Source organism: Gorilla gorilla, chromosome 10, assembly GCF_029281585.2.
Source record: "Gorilla gorilla gorilla isolate KB3781 chromosome 10, NHGRI_mGorGor1-v2.1_pri, whole genome shotgun sequence".
NCBI lineage: Eukaryota > Metazoa > Chordata > Mammalia > Primates > Hominidae > Gorilla > Gorilla gorilla.
Window position 1 is genome coordinate 132,142,386 of NC_073234.2, and position 25,493 is coordinate 132,167,878.

Below are 25,493 nucleotides of genomic sequence, written 5' to 3' on the forward strand. Positions count from 1 at the left end.
TCCGCTCCGCAGCGACAAGGGCTAGTCGCGCAAGATCTCCTCACCATTGGTCCCTACGGAACGGCGGCCTCCTATTGGTTAAATGCCGGGAAAGGGGGCGGGCAATCGCGTGAGTGCGGCGGGCGTAGCTGTGCCCGGGTCCTAGCGCCGGACCCGGCGACGCCAAGAAACCACCCAATAGGAGGCCGGAAGCATCGGAAGTCACATGCTGCCCAGGCCGCGCGGGTGATTGGCTTGGCTGGACCTGAATGATGCGGCTGTGATTGCTGAATTGTCTGGGCAGGTAAAAAGAGAACGCGATTTTTTTTTCTTTTCTCCCATCATGGTCTGTGTAGTCTCCTGCCCTTGCAGTCCCAGAGCGTTTTGCGCTGTGTGTTGGTTGCAGGGATGAAAAGCGCTCGCGACGTTGTTCCCGAAGTGCACCTGCCGGCTTCCAGTCCAAGTGATGCAGGCGATGCTCCGCTGAGTGCATTTCGATGCAGTCCTGTAACGGGCCCCGGGGGCGCAACTTGAACCATCGCAAGCATCGAAAAGTCTCGGTGCGGTCCTTCAAAGGGACATAGAGGGATGTACAGAGCAGAGGATTAAAAAGCGTTTCATTCATTCAGATGCATCCCGCGTGCAAAAATTTATTCCAGAATTATGTACGGCCTGCTTCCAACAAAGAATCCGAAGCCTTTTCCAATACAAGCATCCGAAAGTAGAGTTTCGAGCATTCGATTTAGGAGGTGGTGTTAAATGTGTGGATGAGAACTTTGGAATATGAATTTTATTTTCCCCCAAGGATTTGCAATGTGGGATAATGGAGGGAGGGGCGAGAGGAGGATTAAGTTGAGATTGCAAATTCTTGAAAAATATTTATATAATGACCTTTTCTTGATATATGAAGATGCTGCTGCTGACTGGTTTGTTACCTAATTTTTCAAAAGAGAAAGGAGGCTTCACTGGCGGGTCATTTTTAATCAGTGGCCTTAGTGACACCATTGCTGCCCCCTCAAGAAGCCTGGTCAGGATTAGGAAGTCATTCAACAGCCAATAATCGTGCCCTGAACTGAAGTCAGACACCATCTGACTGATATAGACACCCTATATACACAATATTGGTTCTGCCTCCAGAGACAAGAAGATACTCACGGAGGCTAAACCTATTCATGAGAAGTAGATGGCCCTTATTACCTTGCTAGGGTGAAAGGTGGGACAAGGAGCAAGGGATCTAGAAAAGGGGAACTGGGAGACCCATAGATGTTTTATTGATTGAGTAAATACTTGTTGAGCGCCACTCTGTGCCAAACAGTGTCCTGGATGCTGAGGCAGAGGGGTGAACTAAGTAGACAGGATCCCTACTTTCAGGAATGGCATTTATATTCTAATGGGGAGGACAAATCATAAATAAATAAGCAAACATGAACAAATAAGTGCTATGAATAATATAAAACAGGGCAATATTATGGGGAGTCAGGAGAATGAGAAGAGAAGGCCTCTGGGAAGAGACGACATTTGCCCTGCGGGACCAAGCCCTGCCACATTTAGAGGAGAAAGTATTCCAAGGGGAGGGCACAGCAAGTGCAAAGGCCCTGAGGCAGGGACACGCTGACACATTAGAGGAACAGAAGGGCCACTGTGGGTGGACAGGAGTGGAAAAAGGGAGAATGGGAGGAAATGCAGTTGGAAACAGATGATGCTACATCAGGAAGAACCCGTAGGCTATGGACAGAGCTCGGGTTTGATTCTGATTGCACTGGGCAGCCATTGGAGGGTTTAAAACATATTTTCTGGCTTCCCCAATCAGGACTTTTAGTTTGACAATAGGATGAAATACAATACATTAAGAGTTTCAAAGAGGGCCGGGCATGGTGGCTTATGCCTGTAATCCCAGCACTTTGGGAGGCCAAGGCAGGCAGATCACTTGAGGTCAGAAGTTTGAGACCAGCCTGGCCAATATGGTGAAACCCCATCTCTACTAAAAATACAAAAATTAGGTGGGCGTGGTGTCGCATGCCTGTAAGCCTGTAATTTCAGCCACTCAGGAGGCTGAGGCAGGAGAATCGCTTGAACCTGGGAGGCAGAGGTTGCAGTGAGCCAAGATCGCACCACTCCGTCTTTAAAAAAAAAAAAAAAAAGGAGTTTCAAGGGGGGATCACTGAGAGGCTACCCAGAGATACTGAGCAGATGGAATCATCTGCTTATAGCTACCAACAATGTCCTAAGGCTTCTTAGCAGATTCAAGGTATCGCAGGGACTGTTCATCCAAGTGTTCTGTTCCATCCAGGTTTGGAGTCTCTGGCAAGCTCCCCTGACTGTGCATCCCTCTGGAGACGAAGAGGAGGGGGAGGCCTGTCCTCTCTGGGATCCATTGGTCACATCCCCCTGAGGAGTCCCGAATGCCTACCTCCAGTGTCGTCAACATGGAGTTCTGAAGTCCATGTGGCTCTTCACAGTGAATCAGGTGACACGTCTCCAAGAGAATTTGCATCTTTGTTACTACTTGATTAAATGTGAGAGCTGGAAGAAAGTTTTGGTTTGACCACTCCACCCCTCCCATGTAACACATGGGGAATCTGAAGCCACAGAGAGGTTACTGATTTGTCTAGGGTCACAGCAAGTTAGCAGCAGCATCAACCCAGAATCCATGTCTCCTGCCAGTCCGCTGCCCACTTCACTTCATCCAGCACCTCTTGGCTGCACAGTTTACCGCGTTATCCTCTCACATGAGGGCTTTCTCCACCTCTAAGTCTCATCGTCCTCCTCTGTGAAATGGGGTGATAGCTTTCCTCATGGGATAGAATGTCACATTGAGGATGGAATGGCATGAAAGATTGAAACACACTTTGGAAAATGCCAGAGAGCACTAGGGGTCTAAGATACGACTAGTGCAGGTTTGCAGTTTACAATTACCTTGGCAATCTGACAGGCAGTGGGAGTGTTGGGAGACTCTGGCTCACCCATGTGTTGGGTTTTAGGTGTTAAGGAAGATGCAGAGACGCCACAGCAGCAACACGGATAACATTCCACCTGAAAGGTAGGCATCCCTGCTTCTGTTCCGTCTGAGGGCTCTGGGCTTCAGGTGGTGAGGGGCAACCCGAAACTGGATTGAACAATACCTCACCCTCAGCGTTAGTGTTAGAGTCACACTGATGGCCTCATACTAAACATTCAATGCATAATAGCTTGCTCTTTCTTTTATGCTAAATTTCAAAGTCTTGTGTGATAGGTGAGCCACCTGACTCATTGTATCAATGAACGTACCTGTGGAATTTTGATTTATAGAGATGTCTTAGTCCTTAGGCTGCTATCACAAAAATATCATAGAATGGGTGGTTTAAACAACAAATATTTATCCCTCACAGTGCTGGAAGCTAGGAAGTCCAAGATGAAAGCTCCTGCATATTCAGTGTCTGCGAAAGGCCCACTTTCTGGTTCACTGATGGCCATTCTTTTGCTATGTCCTAATGTGGTGAAGGGAAAGGGATCTGTCTGGGTCTCCTTTTTAAGGGCACTAATCCCATTCGTGAAGAGCCCATCTCATCACCTAATCATTCCCAAAGGCCCACCTTCCAGTACGATCAAATTACAGGTTAGGTTTCTTTTTTGAGAGAGAGTCTTGCTCTGTTACCCAGGCTGGAGTGCAGTGGTGATCATGGCTCACTATAGCCTCCAAATCCTAGGCTCAAGCGATCCTCCTGCCTCAGCCTCCCGAGTAGCTAGGACTACAGGCATGTGCCACCATACCTAGCTAATTTTTAAAATTTTTTGGTAGAGACAGGGTCTCACTAAGTTGTCCAGACTGGCCTCAAACTCCTGGGCTCAAGCAGTCTTCCTACCTTGACCTCTCAAAGCCCTGGGATTATAGGTGTGAACCACTGCACCTGGCAGGGGTTAGGTTTCAACATAAGAATCTACACAAACATTGAGATCATAGCTCTGAGAAACAACACGGAGAGGCTAATGACATTGAAAGATGAGATTTTTATTTCTTCCATTTCTCAAGAGGAGGGGGCATACTGCTGCTTGCAGGGCCACCTGGGGAAGCACCAGCAACAGTCAGAGGGCAGAAAGGACCGAGGAAAAAGCATAGGCCACAGCCTTTATTGTGTTTTCTGGGGGAAAGAAAGGCAAGGCAGGGGCAATAGTTTAGGACTGGCTAGTTTGAATCATGTTGGTGGGCTCTGGGGTACCGAGGTGGTTTCTTTTTTTATTTTTATTTTTTTTTTGAGATAGGATCTCCCTCTGTTGCCCAGGCTAGAATGCAGTGGCACGATCTTGGCTCACTGCAGCCTCGACCTCTCAGGCTCAAGCAATCCTCCTACCTCTCAGCCTTCCGAGTAGCTGGGACTAAAGGCATGCACCACCATGCCCAGCTAATTTTTGTATTTGTAGAGACAGGGTTTTGTTATGTTTCCCAGGCTGGTCTCAAACTCCCGGGCTCAAGCGATCTGCCCGACTTGGCTGCCCAAGCTCCTGCTCGCTGGGATTATAAGCGCAAGCCACCACGCCTGGCCTCAAGGTGCTCTTTAGTTTGGTGTCTGGCCCTAAATGATTTAGGACAGGAGAAATATTGGCTGCGTGTGTAAAACTTAGATGAAGGAAGGGCCATGCAGTGACTCATGCCTGTAATCCCAACACTTTGGGAGACCAAGGTGGGAGGATAACCTGAGTCCAGGAGTTGGAGACCAGCCTAGGTGACATGAGGAGATCCTGTCTCTACTAAAAAACTTTAAAACTAGCCACGTATGGTGGTGCATACCTATAGTCTCAGCACTTTGGGAAGCCAAGGTGAGAGGATTGCTTGAGCCCAGAAGTTTGAGATCAGCCTGGGCAAAATAGGGAGACCCTATCTCTACAAAAAATAAAAACTTACCCAGCATGGTGGCATGCATCTGTGGTCCTAGTTATTCAGGAGGCAGAGGTGGGAGGATTGCTTGAGCCCAGGAGGTGGAGGTTGCAGTGAGCTATGATTGCACCACTGCATTCCAGCCTGGGCAACAGAGTGAGACCCTATCTCAAAAAAAAAAAAAAAAAAAAAAGGTTAAATGAAGCAGTGGTTGGGGTTATGGGCTCTGGATCGCAAGGACATGTAAATAACTTTGGCCGTTAGTTTGGCCCTGTGATTAATAGATACCAGGTAGAATCTTAAAAAAAAACAAAAAAAAAACAGTTAAAAAACACTCATGAGCTAGAATTTTTTTTTTTTTTGAGATGAAGTCTTGCTCTGTCACCGAGGCTGGAGTGCAGTAGTACAATCTCAGCTCACTACAACTTCCGCCTCCTGGGTTCAAGCTACTCTCATGCCTCTGCCTCCCGAGTAGTTGGGACCATAGGCACGCACCACCACGTTTGGCTAATTTTTTTGTATTTTAGTAGAGATGGGGTTTCACCATGTTGGCTAGGCTGGTCTCAAACTCCTGAGCTTGGGCAGTCTGCCCACCTCAGCTTCCCAAGGGGCTGGGATTACAGGCATGAGCCACTGCACCCAGCCTAGAATTTATATCTATTGAAACCCAAGAGGGAACACACCTGGGGGCCTGTTCTCAGATTGGGACAGCCTCCAGCCCCAGAAGCCCCGTGCTAGCACATACATCCAAGGGGCGGGCAGCCAAGCCTTCCCTTCCTCACATCCCATACCTCCTGTGACTCTGGGGTTGGCTACAGAATCACAAATCGTATCCCCCAGTCCCAGCACTGGGACTGAGTTTTGTATGGTGCCTGCCTGTTCTGCAGGGAAGAACACGGGGCTCAGCCAAACCCCAGCTCAGCCACTTCCTACCTGTGGTGACTTTGATACGTGACTTCACCCCTAGGTCTCAGCTTCTCCATCCAAAAATGGCAAGTAACAGAACTCAAGAGTTGCTTATGGGCCAGGCATGGTGGCTTATGCCTGTAATCCCAGCACTTTGGGGGGTAAGGCAGGCTGATCACCTGAGATCAGGAGTTTGAGACCAGCCTGGCCAACATGGTGAAACCCCGTCTCTACTAAAAATACAAAAATTAGCCAGTGTGGTGGCAGATGCCTGTAGTCCCAGCTACCCAGGAGGCTGAGGAAGGAGAACCACTTGAACCCTGGAGGTGGAGGCTGCAACGAGCAGAGATCATGCGACTGCACTCTAGCCTGGGTGACAGAGTGAGACTCCACCTCAAAAAAAAAAAAAAAAAGAGTTGTTTATGGATGAAGGAGTGAGTGTGAAGATGCAGAAATAGCATCCGGCTTGTAATAAGCCTGCCTGTTGGAACCTTTTCCGCCTCTAAAGACAACATTGTCATCTGCTCTCAAGTGAACCATGAGATCTCTTGCGGGCAGAGATCACAGCAGGAAACTGAAACCGTGTATTGAGTGCTTATGCTGTGCCAACCGCCACATTAGCCCAGTGAGAGCACCCATTTTACAAATGCAGAAGCTGAGGCTCAGAGAGGGGAAGGAAATTACCTAAAGTCACACAGCCAGGAAGTAGCAGGGCTGAGATTTGGGCCCCCATCCATGTGTCCCCCAGCACCTGTGCTTTGAGATAGCACATTTTGGCTGCCTAGTGTCTGAGCAGAACCACTTCTCCTCCTGGGTTGCCTTAAGCTCTGGCGCTTAAGTGGTTAAGTTGGAAGCACAGCCTCTGTCCCCCTAAGGAATATTCTTTCCCAGTCAGGCTGAAATCTCGGCTGGATGCAGGGGAGAGGCCCAGGGAAGGGAGGCCAGCTATAAAAAGCCCCTTGGTGAGTTGAGTCTTCCCTGGTTGTACTGGAGGCCCCTGAGCCCAGTGAACTCAGAGTGCTGGCAAGCTCAAGGGGGACAGGATGGCTTTCTAGGGCCCCTTGGGTGGCCATGGAGAGAGAGTGGCCTCCTCATGGACCAACATGGGTACCTGCCAGGGCTCTTGCTTTCTGAGCTGAGCTCTTTGAAGTGCAGAAAAAGCTCAAGGCCCCTTGAGGATCATAGCCATGGTGTTTGCTGTTGTTGTCATTATTAATATTATCATTATTATTATCCAGAGCCCAGTGGAGGAGGAGCGCATATTTCCTGGGCTTTTGGAGCCAGCAGGGATGGGGCTTGGTGAGGGAGGGAATCCAATCGTGAGTTTCCTCCATTGCACCAGATTTTTTTTTTTTTTTTGAGATAGAGTCTCACTGTGTTGCCCAGGCTGGAGTGCAGTGGCACAATCTCAGCTCACTGCAACCTTTGCCTCTCAGGTTCAAGTGATTCTCCTGCCGCAGCCTCCTGAGTAGCTAGGATTATAGGCATGCACCACCATGCCCGGCTAATTTTTGTATTTTTAGTAGAGAGGATTTTTTGCCATATTGGCCAGGCTGGTCTCAAACTCCTGGCCTCAAGTGATTCACCCACCTCAGCCTCCCGAAGTGCTGGGATTACATGTGTGAGCCACCACACCCAGCCTGCTTCAAACTCCTGACCTCAAGTGATCTGCCCACCTCGGCCTCCAAAAGTGCTGGGATTATAGGCATGAGCCACCACGCCTGGCCTCACTAGGTTTTTAGTAACATACCTGCAGGCCCAGTTTGTGCAGCCAAGGAAACCACCGTGTCCCACTGCTGTGTGTCACAGGTGTTCTGCAAGCTGTTAAATGGTTTTTCATGGATAAAAAGAATTCTGTGGTCAAATAAGTTTGGGGAACACTGGGCTTAAGCAAAGTCCATTATTTCACTTGCAGGCCTTCTCAGAGCGTTTAGTATGCCTGTTCATGCATTCTTTCAAACACTTTTTATTAAGCATGTTCTGAGTGCCAGGTGCATTGTGCGGGGTGGTAAAGATACAGTGGGGAGCAAGGTTATGGTCTTTGACCTTGTGGAGTGGAGCTCTGTCCAAAGCTATGGTTTGCAGCACTGACCACACATTAGAATCACTGTAGCTGGGGGCAGTGGGGAATGGTGGCTCATGCTTGTAATCCCAGCACTTTGGGAGGCCAAGGCGGGTGGATCACTTGAGCTCCAGAGTTCGAGACCAGCTTGGCCAACATGGTGAAAACCCATCTCTACAGAAAATACAAAAATTAGCCAAGCATAGTGGCGCACACCTGTAATCCCAGCTACTCGGGAGGCTGAGGCATAAGAATCACTTGAGCCCGGGAGGCAGAGGTTGCAGTGAGCCGAGATCGCGCCACTGCACTCTAGCCTGGGTGACAGAGGGAGACCCTGCTCAAAAAAAAACAAGAATCACTGAGGGGACTCTGAGTAACTTCAGATGCTGGGGCCCACCCATAAAGATTTTGATTCAGTTGGTCTCCAGTGGGGTCGGGGCACCTGTCTTTTGCAAAAGTTCCCCCAAGTGATTATAATATATGGCCAGGGTAGAGAGCCACAGGTCTCAAGGGAAAGATGAGGAATAAAATAACAGCTGTGATCAATCCTGTGCAGGTGACATGAGGGTGCAGTGAGAGCAAGGAGCAGGGGACTGTCATTGTCTAGGAAGGAGTGAAGCCTCAATCCAGGGAGGGAGATTTTAGCTGAAATCTGACAGATGAGCGTGCGTTACCTAGTTGGGATGGGGTACGGGTTAGGGGAGACATCCGGCGAAGGTGATAGCGTGTAGTAGAAAGCCCTTGAATGATGAGAAAGGGGCACATGATAAGATTGGAGTTTGCGGCCAAATAATCCAGGGCGCCTGGCAACTTCATCTCTCTGAGCCTCAGTTTCTTTGTCAGTAAGGAACATGATATTTGGGAATGATATTTGTACCTATCTAGAGGGTTCCTCTGAGACCATGGGAAGGAACACAGAATGGGAAGCCCTGGGAGGGCTTTTAGTGGGATTGTGAAATAATCAAATACAGCCAGCCCTCCATATTCATGGGGGAATTGGTTCCAAGACCCCATGGATATGAGAATATGCAGCTGCTGAATTCCCTGGTATAAAATGGCTAGGACAGTCAGCCTTTTGTATCTGTGGGTTTTGGTCCACGACTCAAGGTTGGTTGAATCCTTAAATACAGATGCTGGACATACGTGTTTTATTATTATTTATTCATTTACTTATTTATTGAGAAAGGATCTCGCTCTGTCACCCAGCCTGGAGTGCAGTGGCGTGATCTTAACTCACTGTAACCTCCACCTCCTGGGCTCAAGCCATCCTCCCACCTCAGCCTCCCCACTAGCTGGGACTACAGGTGCGTGCCACCATGCCTGGCTACTTTTTAATTTTTTGTAGAGACAGGTTCTTGTGATGTTGCCCAGGCTGGTCTTGAACTCCTGGGCTCAAGCGATCTGCCCACCTTGGCCTCCCAAAGTGCTGGGATTATAGGCGTGAGCCACCATGGCTGGTCTTTTATATATTTTAAAACATATTTCCTGGAGCCAATTGCAGTGGCACATGCCTATAATCCCAGCTACTCAGGAGGCTGAGGTGGGAGGATCACTTGAGCCCAGGAGTTTGAGGCTCTAGGGAGCTATGATCACACTATTCCAGCCTGGGCAACAGAGTGAGACCCCCGTCTCACTCTGTGGATAATGGTCTCATATAATAGATGATATGAGATCAAGTATGAAAACAGTGGAAAATTTCCACCAAAGCCTCCCTCCTGCTGCCATTTCGGACTGAATAACATCTGGCATACATTTATTAAGCACCTACTGTGTGCCCTGGGTTGTGGGGTCCAGAGGATGAATGAAGCCCAGCCCATTTTCAGTAAGCTCATGGTACATCTGGAGTCTCTTAGTGGTCTGTGGAGGTGCCTGCAGGGTGAGAGAAGGAGGGAGTGGCTCTTTGTCCTCCTGCTCCCCAACACATGCACGTCGAGCACATCGGCTCTGCTTGCATCTGTGGTGTGGACTGAGTTTGCAATGTAGCGATTCCACTTGAAAAGAGGATGAACCCTCGGCCAGGCACGGTGGCTCATGCCTGTAATCCCAGCACTTTGGGAGGCCGAGGCGGGCAGATCACCTGAGGTCAGGAGTTCAATACCAGCCTGGCCAACGTGGTGAAACCCCATCTCTCTAAAAATACAAAAATTAGCCGCACATGATGGCAGGTGCCTGTAGTCCCAGCTACTCGGGAGGCTGAGGCAGGAGAATCGCTTGAACCTGGGAGGCGGAGGTTGCAGTGAGCTGAGACGGCGCCACTGCACTCCAGCCTGGGTGACAGAGCAAGGCTCTGTCTCAAAAGAAAAAAAAAGAAAGAAAAGAGGATGAATCCAAGAATAGAAAGATGGTACCCAGAACTTGATGTTCGTAGGAAACTGCACCCAATTCTGGGCTCTCCATTCCTGCAGGCCTAACTCTGGGCTCTCTGCTCCGCCAGCAGTGGCTCTGCAAGAGCCACAGAATCCTTTGCCTGATTCCAACCCAAGAGGCCCTTGCTTGGAACTAGAGAAAGCAATATGGCCCTGCAGGTCTTCCATAGGAACTAGAGATAACAGTTCCCACGTATTGAGAACCTATTATTGCAAAACGTATTTTAAATTTAACACCCCCACCCCCAGGAATTCTATTCAGGAGTAAAGGCCCATTTTTCAGGTGAGAAAGCTGAGTGCAGAGGTATAAGGCCCCTAGAACAGGTGGAGCTGGAGTTTGAATGTGGGCCTCCCAGCTAAGTCTTCTTCACATTACTCTCTGCCGCCCACCCAATGTCAGCTGTGACCAAGGCTGGCCCCTCTGGGGAACTGGGGGCCATTGAACTTGAAGACTGCAGAGCCAGGGGTCCTTGGGATCCCAAGGTAATTCTAGAATCATAGAATTCTGTGCTCCCTTTTCAACGAAGTGTGCTGGTTACTAAAGGGGGCTCTAGAGAGAGTCAGCCTGGGTTCGAATCTCCCCTGCTCCATCCCTTACCAGCTCTGTGACTCTGGACAAGTTACTTTCTCTCTCTGAGCCTCCATTTCTTTATCTGTAAAGCGGGAATATCAGTAGGACCTAGTTCCAGGGTTGATGGGAGGATTTAGTAAGTTAATCAATGCAAAACACTCAGAAGACTATCTGACACGTAGTAGGTTTCAATAAAGGTTATGACCTATTGTTATTAATATTATTTGTATTAGTTCCTAGGACTGCCGTAACAAAGTACCATGCCCCAGGGGGCTTAAACAACAGAAATTTCTTATAACAAATTCTGGAGGCTGGAAGGCTGAGATCAGGGTATCAGCAGGGTTGGTTCCTTCTGAGGCCTCTCTCCTTGGCTTGTGGACGGCCGTCTTCTCCCTGGGTCTTTACATGGTCTACTCTCTGTACCTGTGTCCTAATCTCTTCCTCTTTTTTCCCCCCCCCTTTTGAGACAGGCTCTCTGTCACCCAGGCTGGAGTGCAGTGGCGAGATCTTGGCTCACTGCAGCCTCAACCTCCTGGGCTCAAGTGATCCTCCCACCTCAGCCTCCTGAATAGCTGGGACTACAGGCATGCGCCACCATGCCTGGCTAATTTAGGTCTATTTCTTGTAAAGATGGGGTCTCCCTATGTTGCCCAGGCTGGTTTTGAACAACTAGGCTCAAGTGATCTTCCCACCTCTGACTCCCAAAGTACAGGGATTACAGGCATGAGCCACTGCATCAGCCCTAACCTCTTCTTACAGGGACAGCAGTCACACTGGATTGGGACCCGCTCCAGTGACTTCATTTTAACTTCATTGCCTCGTATAGACCCTATCTTCAAACAGGGTCACATTCTGAGGTCCTGGGAGGAAGGACTTCATGTGAATTTGAGGGGGACACAGCTCAGCCCATAACATAATTGATATTATTAGTCCCCATCCTCCTCTGGAGTAAGGTCTTTTCCATCTGCCTGACTTCCTGGGGTTTCTCTCCCCTTGGCACCCAGAAACCGCAGCCAGGCGCTCAGCTCCGAGGCGAGTGTGGATGAAGGTGGCGTCTTTGAGAGTCTGAAGGCAGAGGCAGCCTCCCCACCAGCGCTCTTCTCGGGCTTATCAGGCAGCCTCCCCACCAGCTCGTTCCCCTCCAGCCTGGTGCTGGGCTCCTCGGCTGGCGGCGGGGACGTGTTCATCCAGATGCCCGCGTCCAGGGAGGAAGGAGGGGGCCGGGGCGAGGGGGGCGCCTACCACCACCGCCAGCCCCACCACCACTTCCACCACGGCGGCCACCGCGGGGGCTCCCTGCTGCAGCACGTGGGTGGGGACCACCGGGGGCACTCAGAGGAGGGAGGCGACGAGCAGCCTGGGACGCCCGCCCCCGCCCTGTCCGAGCTGAAGGCTGTGATCTGCTGGCTCCAGAAAGGACTCCCCTTCATCCTGATCCTCCTGGCCAAACTGTGCTTCCAGCATAAGCTCGGTGAGTTCTGGGGGCATGGGTGTCCTAGCCATGGGCTTCACAGGCAGGCTGCCTGCAGCCGGTGGGGTGGGGGCTCCTCCTCTGAAGCCCAGGGAGAGGCAGCAGAGACCAACATGGGGTTCAGGGTGTGGGATTCTGAGTCAGACCTGGGTTCAAATCCTGGCCGACTAGCTGTGTGACTTCAGGCAAGTCACTTGGCTTCTCTGAGCCTCAGTTTCCTCATCTGTCTAGTGGGGGTTATGATAGAAACTTCCTCGCTGGTTGGCTGGTGTAAAGGAGTGCTGTGTAATAACTCAGACTGCTGGAGTCTGCACCCTAGCTCTGTCCCCTCCTAGTTGTGTGATGCTAAGTGCATTATTTAACCTCTCTGTGCCTCAGTTTCCTCATCTATCAAGTGGGGGTATGATTTTATAGTCTTCATGGGATCACAGTGATGTTAAATTTGAGTTAATATGTGTAAAACACATTATTTTTACTATATATATGTGTGTGTGTGTATATATATATATATATATATTTTTTTTTTTTTTTTTTTTGAGATAGGGTCTTGCTCTTTCAGCCAGGCTGGAGCGCAGTGGTGCAGGTCTTAGCTCACTGCAACCTTCGCTTACTGCAACTTTTGCCTCCCAGGTTGGTGATCCTCCCACCTCAGCCTCCTGAGTAGCTGGGACTACAGGCGTGTGCCACCACACCCGGCTAAATTTTAAATTTTTTCATAGAGTCGAAGTCTCACTATATTGCCCAGGCTGGTCTCAAATTCCTGGGCTCAAGCAATCCTCCCACCTAAGCCTCCCAAAGTGCTGGGATTACAGGTATGAGCCACTGCCCCGGCCTACTATATTTGTTATTAACACACATTGAAATATTTAACATAGAGCCTGAATTGAAATATTCAACACAGCAAATGATGAATAAATACTACCTATTGTTATTTTTAGGAAATAAGATAATGATTCATAAAGTGCTCAGCCTCCTATCTGACACATACTCAACAGTCAATAATTGGCCTCTAGTATACTGTTTTCTGTTTGTTTGTTTTGACATGGAGTTTTGCTCTTGTTGCCCAGGCTGGAGTGCAATGGCGCGACCTCTGCTCACTGCAACCTCCACCTCCCGGGTTCAAGCAATTCTCCTGCCTCAGCCTCCCAAGTGCCTGGGATTACAGGCAACCGCCACCACACCCAGCTAATTTTTGTATTTTTTAGTAGGGACGGGGTTTCACCATGTTGGCCGGGTCTCAAACTCCTGACCTCAGGTGTTCCATCCGCCTCAGCCTCCCAAAGTGCTGGGATTACAGGCGTGAGCTACTGTGCCTGGCCTAGTATACTGTTATTGTTATTATTAATCTTACTTACTGTTTTTTTGTTTGTTTGTTTTTGTTTTTGTTTTTGAGATGAAGTCTCACTCTGTCACCAGGCTGGAGTGCAGTGGCGCGATCTCAGCTCACTGCAAACCTCTACCCGCTGAGTTCAAGTGATTCTCAGCCCTAACCTCAAGTGATCCACCTGCCTTGGCCTCCCAAAGTGCTGGGATTACAGGCGTGAGCCACCACGCCTGGCTTACTTATTAGAATGGTGTTGCTGTGCCCTGGCGGGCTTATAGGCTGTTGTTTTAGTAATGCAGTAGGAGTGATGGTAAGAATTATCTTGTGGCCTACTACTTTCCATGAGAAAATATCGGTCAGGTGTGGTGGCACATGCCTATAATCCCAACACTTTGCGAGGCCGAGGCAGGAGGATTGCTTGAGGCTGGGAGTTCGAGACCAGCCTGGGAAACATAGTGAGACCCTATCTCTACTGAAAAAAAAAGAGAGAGGGAGAGAAAGCTTCAAGAGGAGACGAGACCATTCTTTATTTCTTATTTTCTTCTTTCTGGTGACTGCCAGCTCGCTCAGATTCCTCCACCTTCCTTGCTGGGGTGCTGCCCTATCAGCCCCACCCTTTCTATTCCTAGAAGTGAAAGCTGGCATCTTCCCCACTACCCTGAATTCTGGCATCACAGCTAAGTTTTGTTTTGTGAGTATGATCATTTTATTTTTCACTTGGCAGGTTTTTTTTGTTTTGTTTTTTAATCAAAGAGAAGAGTACCAAAAAGGATTACGGGGCTACTCATTCTTGTTTTATGTGCTTATAGTGAAGAAATACAGCTTCTACAAAGTAGATCTGGAAAAATAGCTGGAGTACACATACCTATTAAAAGAGTAAGTGAGACCAGGTACAGTGGCTCACGCCTGTAATCCTGGCACTTTGGGAAGCTGAAGTGGGCGGATCACTTGAGGTCAGGAATTCGTGACCAGCCTGGCCAACATGGTGAAACCCCATCTCTACTAATAATTCAAAAATTATCCAGGTGTGGTGGCACACACCTGTAGTCCCAGCTACTCGGGAGGCTGAGGCACAAGAATCACTTGAACCCAGGAGGTGGAGGTTGCAGTGAGCTGAGATCGCACCACTGCACTCCAGCCTGGGCGACAGAGTGAGACAGTGTCTCAATAAATAAACACTAAGTGCATCAGGTGAAAGAGGAATCCTGTCTACAAATAACAAAAAGCAGGACTCGAAAATCATTATTTGGGGAGAATTCCAAGATTGTAGCTTGGCAAACAGTGGCAATGAAATGACTGGTGGAAGAAAATTCAATTCCGTTCTGCCATCTGCCTGGGTCATGTTTGTCTGTTAGCTGGGATTTTTTTCTCATTGAACATTAAACTTGAATTCCTTATGGCATTGTAAGTTTTTTCTTTTTCTTTTTTCTTTTATTTTTTTTTGAGACAGAGTCTTGCTCTGTCGCCCAGGCTGGAGTGAAGTGGTGTGATCTCAATTCACTGCAGCCTCCCCATCCTGGGTTCAAGCAATTCTTGTGCCTCAGCCTCCTGGGTAGCTGCGAATACAGGCACATGCCACCATGTGTGGCTAATTTTTGTATTTTTACTAGAGATGTGATTTCACCATGTTGGCCAGGCTGGTCTCAAACTCCTGGCCTCAAGTGATCTGCCCACCTCGGCCTCCCAAAGCGCTGGGATTACAAGTGTGCGCCACTGCACCCAGCGGTGAGTTTTTTCAATGTATGCTTTTATCACAAATTCTATCTGATTCTATCAATCAGATTCCTTTTAAAAGTAGAAATAATAAGAGGCATCATTTACTAACTGCTAGGGATTATGATCTAGAAGCTTTATCCCTCTATGAGGTGTAAGTAATGTTATTGTTCTGTCCATTTTACAGATGAGGAAACTGGGGCTTAGTCAGGTGCAGTGACTTGCCCAAGCTCAAACAGAGAGGAAGTGGCAGAGCTGGGAATTGAACCCAGCCCTTACCAGACTGCACAGCCCATCCCCTGATCCAGTGCTATAAAGTTATCCCCACAGGGACCTAAATCCTGTCCCTAAGTCAGAATGGCTCAGAATTCCCAGAGATTTAGATGGCAGCCCGAATCCCCAAGAAGTGGGATTTTTTTTAATTTTTCTCTCTCTTCTGTCAACTCTGAGGGGATCAGGGATGTGCCTTTTCCCTCATGTTGCTCAGCACCTGGGCTAGGCCTGATGAGTCTAAGTGGGTGACATCAGGCCCTTCTCTGTCCCACAGGCATTGCTGTGTGCATCGGGATGGCCAGCACCTTCGCCTATGCCAACTCCACGCTTCGAGAACAGGTCTCTCTGAAGGTGAGTCACTTTCCGACCTAGTCTCCTGTGGCTGCTGCAACAAATAAGCCACAAGCCAGGCACAGTCTTCCCGGCAAGTCTCCAGAGTTCATTGTATCATTCTTATGCCTTTGCGTCCTCGTAGCTTAACTCCCACATATCAGTGAGAACGTACAATGTTTGGTTTTCCATTCCTGAGTTACATCACTTAGAATAATAGTTTCCAATCTCATCCAGGTCACTGCAAGTGCTGTTAATTCATTCCTTTTTATGGCTGTGTAGTATTCCACCATGTATATATGTATATACATATATATACGCCACAATTTCTTTATACACCCGTTGATTGGTGGGCATTTGGGTTGGTTCCACAATTTTAAAATTGTGAATTGTGCTGCTATAAACTTGCGTTGTGCAAGTATCTTTTTTGAATAATGACTTCTTTTCCTCGGGGTAGATACCCAGTAGTGGGATTGCTGGATCAAATGGTAGTTCTACTTTTAGTTCTTTAAAGAATCTCTCACACTGTTTTTCATAGCGGTTGTACTAGTTTACGTTCCCACCAGCAGTGTAGATGTGTTCCCTGTCCACCGCATTCACACTAGCATCTATTGTTTTTTGATTTTTTGATTATGGCCATTCTTGCAGGAGTGAGGTGGTATCACATTGTGGTTTTGATTTGCATTTCCCTGATCATTAGCAGCATTAAGCATTTTTTCATGTTTGTTGGCCATTTGTATATCTTCTTTTGAAAATTGTCTATTCGTGTTCTTAGCCCACTTTTTGATGGGATTGTTTGTTTTTTTCTTACTGATTTGTTTGAGTTCGTTGTAGATTCCGGATATTAGTCCTTTGTCAGATGTACAGATTGTGAAGATTTTCTCCCACTCTGTGGGTTGTCTGTTTACTCTGCTGACTGTTCCTTTTGCTGTGCAAAAGCTCTTTAGTTTAATTAGGTCCCAGCTATTTATCTTTGTTTTTATTGCATTTCCTTTTGGGTTCTTGGTCATGAAATCCTTGCCTAAGCCAATGTCTAGAAGGGTTTTTCCAATGTTATCTTCTAGAATTTTTATAGTTTTAGGTCCTAGGTTTAAATCCTTAATCTATCTTGGGTTGATTTTTGTATAAGGTGAGAGATGAGGATCCAGTTTCACTCTCCTACATGTGGCTTGCCAATTATCCCAGCACCATTTGTTGAAAAGGGTGTCCTTTCCCCACTTTATGTTTTTGTTATGTTCAGTTAGCTGTAAGTATTTTGGTTTATTTCTGGGTTCTCTATTCTGTTCCTTTGGTCTATGTCCCTATTTTTTTTTTATAGCCCAGAGGTCTTTTTTTTTTTTTTTTAACACCTATTATGCCATGAATTCATAGGGAATAGGTTCCAGCAGCTCAGGCTCCTTCCCACTGGTTCTCACAAAGTGTGCTTCTCTGGGTGGAGCAGGCTGGCGCTTGAGTTGAACCCAGGTACCTTTCTCTTTGGCTTCTTTCTTTTTCTGATCATTTTCCTTCATGCATTTCAGGAAGCTATCTCGGCTCTCAGAGTGCTTAATGTGCTCAATATGCATATTAATTCTCTCGGCAAGAATCTTGCCCTTAACTTGTTTGTTTACAACAATGCCAACAGCATGCTGGGTAACATTGTAGACTCTTCCAGTTTTGCCATGGTAACACTTATGGGGCATTCCTTTTTGAACAGTACCCATTCCCTTGATGTCTACAATATCACCTTTCTTATAGATTCACATATACATGGCCAAAGGAACAACTCCATGTTTTCTAAAAGGCCTAGAGAACATATATCGGGTGCCTCTCCTCTTTCCCTTTGTGTTCGTCATTTTGGCGAATTACTAGAAGATGGCGGTTCCAGCTGAAAGGAAAAGATATGTCCTTATTTTTGTACCAGTACCATGCTGTTTTGGTGACTATGGCCTTATAGTATAGGTTGAAATCAGGTAGTGTGATGCCTTCAGCTTTTTCTTTTTGCTTAGTCTTGCTTCAGTTATGTGGGCTCTTTTCTGGTTCCATATGAATTTTGGAATTGTTTTTTTCTAATTCTGTGAAGAATGATGGTAGTATTTTGATGAGGATTGCATTGAATTTGTAGATTGCTTTTGGCAGTATGGTCATTTTCACAGTATTGATTCTACCCATTCATGAGCATGGGATGTGTTTCCATTTGTTCGTGTCATCTATGATTTCTTTCAGCAATGTTTTGTAGTTGTCCTTGTAGAGGTTTTTCAACTCCTTGGTTAGGTACATTCCTAAGGTTTTTTTTTGTTTTTTGGTTTTTTTTGCAGGTATTGTAAAAGGGGTTGAGTTCTTGATGTGATTCTCCACTTGGTCGCTGTTGGTGTATAAAAGAGCTACTGATTTGTGTACATTAATCTTGTATCTGGAAAGTTTGTTTTATGTTGGCTGTGGGTTTATCATAGATGGCTTTTATTACACTAAGGTATGTCCCTTGTATGCCATTTTGCTGAGAGTTTTAATCATAAAGGGATGCTGGATTTTGTCAAATGCTTTTTCTGCATCTATTGAAATGATCATGTGATTTTTGTTTTTAATTCTGTTTACGTGGTGTATCACATTTATTGACTTGCGCATGTTAAACCATCCCTGCATCCCTGGTATGAAACCCACTTGATCATGGTGGATTATCTTTTTGGTAATTTGTTGGATTCGGTTAGCAAGTATTTTGTTAAGGATTTTAGCGTCTATGTTCATCAAGGATATCCATCTGTAGTTTTCTTTTTTGGTTATGTCCTTTCCTGGTTTTGGTATTAGGGTGATGCTGGCTTCATAGAATGAATTAGGGAGGGTTCCTTCTTTCTCTATCTTGTGGAATAATGTTAAAAAGATTGGTACCAATTCTTCGAATGTCTGGTAGAATTCTGCTGTGAATCTGTCTGGTCCTGAACTTTTTTTTGTTGGTAATTTTTTAATTACCATTTCAATCTCGCTGCTTGTTATTGGTCTGTTTAGGGTATCTAATTCTTCCTGATTTAAGTGAGAAGGGTTGTATTTTTCCAGGAATTTATCCATCTCTTCTAGGTTTTCTAGTTTTTGTGCATAAAGGTGTTCATAGTAGCCTTGATTGACCTTTTATATTTCAGTGGTGTCACTTGAAATATCTCCTGTTTCGTTTCTTAGTGAGGTCATTGGATTTTCTCTCTTCTTTTCTTGGTTAATCTTGCTAATGGTCTATCAGTTTTATTTATCTTTTCAAAGAATCAGCTTCTTGTTTCATTTATCTTTTGGATTTTTTTGTTTCAATTTCATTTAGTTCTGCCCTGATCTTGGTTATTTCCTTTCTTCTGCTGGGTTTGGATTTGGTTTCTTCTTGTTTCTCTAGTTCCTTGAGGTGTGACCTTAGAGTGTCAGTTTGTGCTCTTTCAGTCTTTTTGATGTAAGCATTTAGGGCTATGAGCTTTCCTCTTAGCACCACCTTTGCTATATCCCAGAGGTTTTGATAGGTTGTGTCATTATTGTCATTCAGTTTGAAGAATTTTTTAATTTCCATCTTGATTTCATTTTTGACCCAGTGCTCATTCAGGAGCAGGTTATTTAATTTCCATGTGTTTGCATGGTTTTGAAGGTTCCTTTGGGAGTTGATTTCCAGTTTTATTCTGCCGTGGTCTGAGAGGGTACTTGATATAATTTCAATTTTCTTAAATTTATTGAGGCTCATTTTGTGGCCTATCATATAGTCTATCTTGGAGAAAGTTCCATGCGCTGTTGAATAGAATGTGTATTCTGCGGTTGTCAGATGAAATGTTCTGTATATATCTGTTAAATCCATTTGTTCCAAGGTATAGTTTAAATACATTGTTTCTTCGTTGACTTTCTGTCTTGATGACCTGTCTAGTGCTGCCAGTGGAATACTGAAGTCCCCTACTATTACTATGTTGCTGTCAATCTCATTTCTTAGGTCTGTTAGTAATTGTTTTATAAATGTGGGAGCTCCAGTGTTAGGTGCATATATATTTAGAATTGTGATATTTTCCTGTTGGACAAGGCCTTTTACCATTATATAATGTCTCTCTTTGTCTCTTTTAACCACTGTTGCTTTAAAGTTTGTTTTGTCTGATATAAGAATAGCTACCCCTGCTTGCTTTTGGTGTCCATTTGCATGAAATGCCTTTTTCCACCCCTTTAAGTTTATGTGAGTCCTTATGTGTTAGGTGAGTCACCTGAAGGCAGCAGATGGTTGGTTGTTGAGTTCTTATCTATTCTGTGATTCTGTGTCTTTTAAGTGGAGCATTTAGGCCACTTACATTCAATGTTAGTATTGAAATGTGAGGTACCATTGCATTCATCATGCTCTTTGTTGCCTGTGTACTTTGGTTTTTTCATTTTTTGTTTTTGCTTTTTAACTTGTATTTTTGTTTTATGGTCCTGTGTGATTTGTGCTTTAAAGAGGGTCTGTTTTGATGTGTTTCCAGGATTTGTTTCAAGATTTAGAGCTTCTTTTAGCAGTTCTTATAGTGGTGACTTGGTAATGGCAAATTCTTGGTAATGGGTGAATTCTCTTAGCATTTGTTTGTCTGAAAATACGGTATCTTTCCTTCATATATGATTGTTAGTTTCACTGGATACAAAATTCTTGGCTAATCATTGTTTTGTTTGAGGAGGCTGAAGATAGGGCCCCAATCCCTTCTAGCTTGTAGGGTTTCTGCTGAGAAATCTGCTGTTAATCTGGTAGGTTTTCCTTTATAGGTTAGCTGGTGCTTCTGTCTCACAGCTCTTAAGATTGTTTCCTTCATTTTAACTTTGGATAACCTGATGACAGTGTGCCTAGGCAAAGACCTTTTTGCGATGAATTTCCCGGATGTTCTTTGTGCTTCTTGTATTTGGATGTCTAGGTCTCTAGCAAGGCCGGGGAAGTTTTCCTCGATTATTCCCCCAAATATGTTTTCCAAGCTTTCAGAATTCTCTTCTTCAGGAACACTGATTATTCTTAGGTTTGGTCATTTAACATAATCCCAGACTTCTTGGAGGCTTTGTTCATATTTTCTTATTCCCTTTTCTTTGTCTTTGTTGGATTGGGTTAATTCAAAGACCTTGTCTTCGAGCTCTGAATTTCTTTCTTCTACTTGTTCAATTCTATTGCCGAGACTTTCCAGAGCATTTCGCATTTCTAAAAATGTGTCCAAAGTTTCCTGAATTTTTAATTGTTTTTTCTTTAAGCTATCTATTTCCTTGAATATTTCTCCCTTCACTTCTTGTATCATATTTTGGAATTCGTTGCACTGGGCTTTGCCTTTCTCTGGTCCCTCCCTGATTAGCTTAATAACTAACTTTCTGAATCCTTTTTCAGGTAAATCAGGGATTTCTTCTTGGTTTAGATCCATTGCTGGTGAACTAGTGTGATTTTTGGGGAGTGTGGAAGAGCCTTGTTTTGTCATATTACCAGGGTTGGTTTTCTGGTTCCTTCTCATTTGGGTAGACTCCGTCAGACGGAAGGTCTAGGGCTGAAGGCTGTTGTTCAGATTCTTTTGTCCCAGGGGGTCTTCCCTCTTTGTGGTACTCTTCCCCCTTTTCCTATGGATGTGGCTTCCTGTGAGCCAAACTGCAGTGATTGTTGTCTGTCTTCTGGGTCTAGCCACCCAGCGAGTCTACCTGGCTCCAGGCTGGTACTGGGGGTTGTCTGCACAGAGTCCTGTGATGTGAACCGTCTATGGGTCTCTCAGCCATGGATACCAGTGCCTGTTGCCGTGGAGGTGGTGGAGAGTGCAATGGACTCCGTGAGGGTTCTTAGCTTTGGTGGTTTAATGCGCTATTTTTGTGCTGGTTGGCCTCCTGCCAGGAGGTGGCGCTTTCCAGAGAGCATCAGCTGTGGTAGCGTGGCGAGGAACCCGTGGAGCTCTAGAACTCTCGAGTTTCTATGGCCTTTGTCTTCCGCTACCAGGGTGGGTAGGAGGGAAAGACCATCGGATTGGGGTGAGGCTAGGTGTTTCTGACCTCTCACTCTCCTTGGGCGGGTCTTGCTATGGGTTAAGTAGGTGACATTCCCAGGTCACTGGTGTTGTGTACCAAGGAGGATTATGGCTGCTTCTGCTGAGTCATGCAGGTTGTCAGGTCAGGGAAGTGGAGGAAAGCTGGCAGTCACAGGCCTCACCCAGCTCCCCTGCAAAACGAAGGGCCGGTCTCACTCCCACCGTGCCCACCACAACAGCCCCTAGACCATTTCCAGGTGGAGAGCGATAGGGGCTTGAAAACCTGCCCCAGACTATCCGCCTCCCAGCTGCCAAAGAAGAGGGTTTAGTTCGTGCCCCCGCTGTGGAGTCAGCACACTGGATTTGCACCCTCCCCTGAGTTCTGGCCAGGAGGCTTCTTACCTTGTTCAGATTGTTACACAGTTCAGCTAGAGATTTGCTTCTCCCTGTGGAGTTTTAGCCCTTGCTCCTACCCATTGGATCCCCGTGGTGCCAGACAGGAATGGGCTGCTGGGGGACCCAGTGAGCTCCCAGGGCCTTGCTGCTGCTTCCTCTACCCCTGTATTTTGCTCGGCTTTCCAAATTGACTCAGCGCCAGATAAAGTTGGAAACTTCTCCTGCAAACAGACCTTCAGCTTCCCCCGTGAGGGTGAGTGTTCGGGAGAGGAGGGTCTCCCTTTCCCACTTCCGCAGTTGGGGCATTCACAGTTTTGGGGGGCTCTCCTGGGTCCTGCAGGAGCAGTCCGTTTCCTTCAGAGAGTCTGTGGGTCCTCTTGGGATTGCTGGTTTGTCCTTGCAGTCAATCTGGTGCTAAAATTCACAATGCGAGCTGCCGCCCGCTGCTCTCTCTGGAGCTGCAATCTAGTCCTGCCTCCCATTCGCCATGATCTCACCAAAACCTCTTCTTTTATTTCATAATTTTTAGAGACAGAGTCTTGCTCTGTTGTCCAGGCTGCAGTCTAGTGGCATGACCATAGCTCATTGCAGCCTCCAACTCCCGGATTCAAGCAATCCTCTGACCTCAGCCTCCTAGGGAGGCATTCTTCTGTCTACCACCCCTGGGTAGATCCCTGAATGTTCCTTCTTTCTCCCCTCCAACAGCAGCATCTCCTCCACGTACACCTAGCCCAGTCCCTTTACGCCACAGACATTCAGCTCATTGGCTCACTTTCATTTTCTGTTTTTTTCTTTTTGAGATGGAATCTTGCTCTGTTGCCCACGCTGGAGTGCAGTGGCATGATCTTGGCGCACTGTAACCTCTGCCTCCCAGGTTCAAGCAATTCCCCTGCCTCAGTCTCCCCAGTAGCTGGGACTACAGACACACACCACCACGCCTAGCTAATTTTGTATTTTTAGTAGAGATGGGGTTTCGCCATGTTGGCCAGGCTGGTCTCAAACTCCTGACCTCCGGTAATCCGCACACCTTGGCCTCCAAAAGTGCTGGGTTTACAGGCGTGAGCCACCATGCCCGGCCCCATTAGGTTACTTTCATTCCACCTTCATGCTTATGGCCATCCCTCTTATGCTGCTGGGTGGACATAGAGCTTCACCACCATCCTCCTGCATGTCCTCTGTGTCTGCTGAGCACTAACTGCATGCCCAGCACAGTACTGAGCCCATTGCTCATCTCAGCAGGTTCATCCCAGCAACCTGGGAGGGAAACAAAATCGTTCTTCTGTCATTTTCCCACTGAGGAAACAGTGGCTCAGAGACACTAAGTTCCTTACCTGAGGTTACACAGCCAGTGCAAGTGATGGCATCATGATTTGCACCCGGGTAGTTGAGGCCGTGCTCATTCCAGGTTCAAATCCCTGCTCCTCCACCCACCTGCAGACCCTCAATTAGGTTACCTTGGTGATCTCAGCCTCAGGTGCCGCCTCTGGAAAAGAGCCTGTTGGCACCAATTCACAAACCCATTAAAAGGATTGAATGAAAGTTTGCATCCAGGCCGGTCGCGGTGGCTCACGCCTGTAATCCCAATTACTCGGGAGGCTGAGGCATGAGAATCATTTGAATCTGGGAGGCAGAGGTTGCAATGAGCCGAGATCACACCACCACCCTCCAACCCGGGTGACAGAGTGAGACTGTCTCAAAAAAAAAAAAAAAAGAAAGAAAAAAAGAAAAGAGCCAGGCATGATGGCTCATGCCTGTAATCCCAGCATTTTGGGAGGCCAAGGCAGGTGGATCACTTGAGGTCAGGAGTTCGAGACCAGCCTGAACAACGTGGTGAAACCCCGTCTCTACTAAAAAGATACAAAATTAGCCAGCCATGGTGGCTCACACCTGTAATCCCAGCTACTTGGGAGGCTGAGGCAGAATTGCTTGAACCTGGGAGGTGGAGGTTGAAGTGAGCCAAGATTGTGTCATTGCACACCAGCCTGGGTTGAGATGGTTTGATGGTTTGAGATGGTTTCACTCCATCTCAAAAAAAAAAAAAAAAAACAAAGAAAGAAAGAAATAGTGCATACAAGGTGTTTAGCACAAGTACTGGGTATGGTGGCCTATGCCTGTAATCCCAGCAACTCAGGAGGCTGAGGCGGGAGGATCCCTTGAACCCAGGAGTTTGAGACCAGTCTGGGCAACATAGCAAGACCCCTTTCTTCTCTACCAATTTTTTTTTTTTTTTTTTGAGATGAAGTCTCACTCTGGTACCAGGCTGGAGTGCAGTGGTGCAATCTCGGCTCACTGCAACCTCCGCCTCCCAAGTAGCGAGATTACAGGTGTGCACCACCAAGATTACCAAGTGATTCTCCTGCCTCAGCCTCCTGAGTAGCTGAGATTACAGGTGCATGCCACCATGCCTGGCTAATTTTTATATTTTTAGTAGAGATGGGGTTTCACCACGTTGGCCAGGCTGGTCTTGAACACTTGACCTCAGGTGATCCGACCACCTCAGCCTCCCAAAGTGCTGGGATTACAGGCGTAAGCCACCATACCTGGCTTGCAAAAGTTTTTTTAAAAAGTTAGCCAGGTGTGGGGGCATGTGCCTGTCATCCTAGCTACTCAGGAGGCTGAAGCAGGAGGATTGCTTGATCCCAGGAGTTTGAGGCTGCGGTGAGCTATGATTGCACCACTGCACTCTAGCCTGGGCAACAGAACAAGACCTTCTCTGTTTAAGAAAAAATAAAAAGAAGGCAATGTTTAGCATGGTGCCTGGCATGTAGGAAACATTTAATTGAGCTAGTTTTCAAAAGTCTGTGCTTTCAGAAAAAAAAAAAAAAAAATCTCATCAGAAAGTGGCCTAAGGATGTTAATAGGCAATTCTCAAAAGAAGATATACAAATGGCCAACAAACTTATGAAAAAATGCTCAGCATCACTACCGATCAGGGAAATGCAAATCAAATCCACAATGCAGTACCACCTTACTCCAGCAAGAATGGCCATTATCAAAAAATCAAAAAATAATAGATGTCGGCATGAATGCGGGAACACTTCTACACTGCTGGTGGGAATGTAAACTAGTACAACCACTGTGGAAAACAGTGTGGAGATTCCTTAAAGAACTAAAAGTAGAACTAGGCTGGGCACAGTGGCTCACGCCTGTAATCCCAGCACTTTGGGAGGCTGAGGTGGGTGGATCACAAGGTCAGGAGATCGAGACCATCCTGGCTAACACGGTGAAACCCCATCTCAGTTAAAAAAAAAAAAATACAAAAAAAAAATTAGCTGGATGTGGTGGCAGGCGCCTGTAGTCCCAGCTACTCGGGA

The 25,493-nt window shown here is 46.8% G+C and overlaps 1 protein-coding gene and 1 pseudogene across 2 annotated transcripts in view; one reads left to right on the forward strand and one right to left on the reverse strand.

Moving 5' to 3' along the window:
- Nucleotides 1-197: 197 nt before the first annotated feature.
- The window catches only part of RNFT2 (ring finger protein, transmembrane 2), a 114,180-nt gene continuing 88,884 nt past the window's right edge, over nucleotides 198-25,493 (forward strand). For both annotated transcript variants that reach the window (XM_055358118.2, XM_004053957.5), the window contains exons 1-5: nucleotides 198-283; nucleotides 2,270-2,446; nucleotides 2,961-3,019; nucleotides 11,741-12,207; nucleotides 15,792-15,868. In XM_055358118.2, coding sequence (XP_055214093.1) covers nucleotides 2,423-2,446; nucleotides 2,961-3,019; nucleotides 11,741-12,207; nucleotides 15,792-15,868 — 627 coding nt within the window. In that variant the 5' untranslated portion in view covers nucleotides 198-283; nucleotides 2,270-2,422. The remainder of the gene's footprint in view (nucleotides 284-2,269; nucleotides 2,447-2,960; nucleotides 3,020-11,740; nucleotides 12,208-15,791; nucleotides 15,869-25,493) is intronic.
- On the reverse strand, nucleotides 17,173-17,708 carry LOC101142462 (large ribosomal subunit protein eL21-like; annotated as a pseudogene).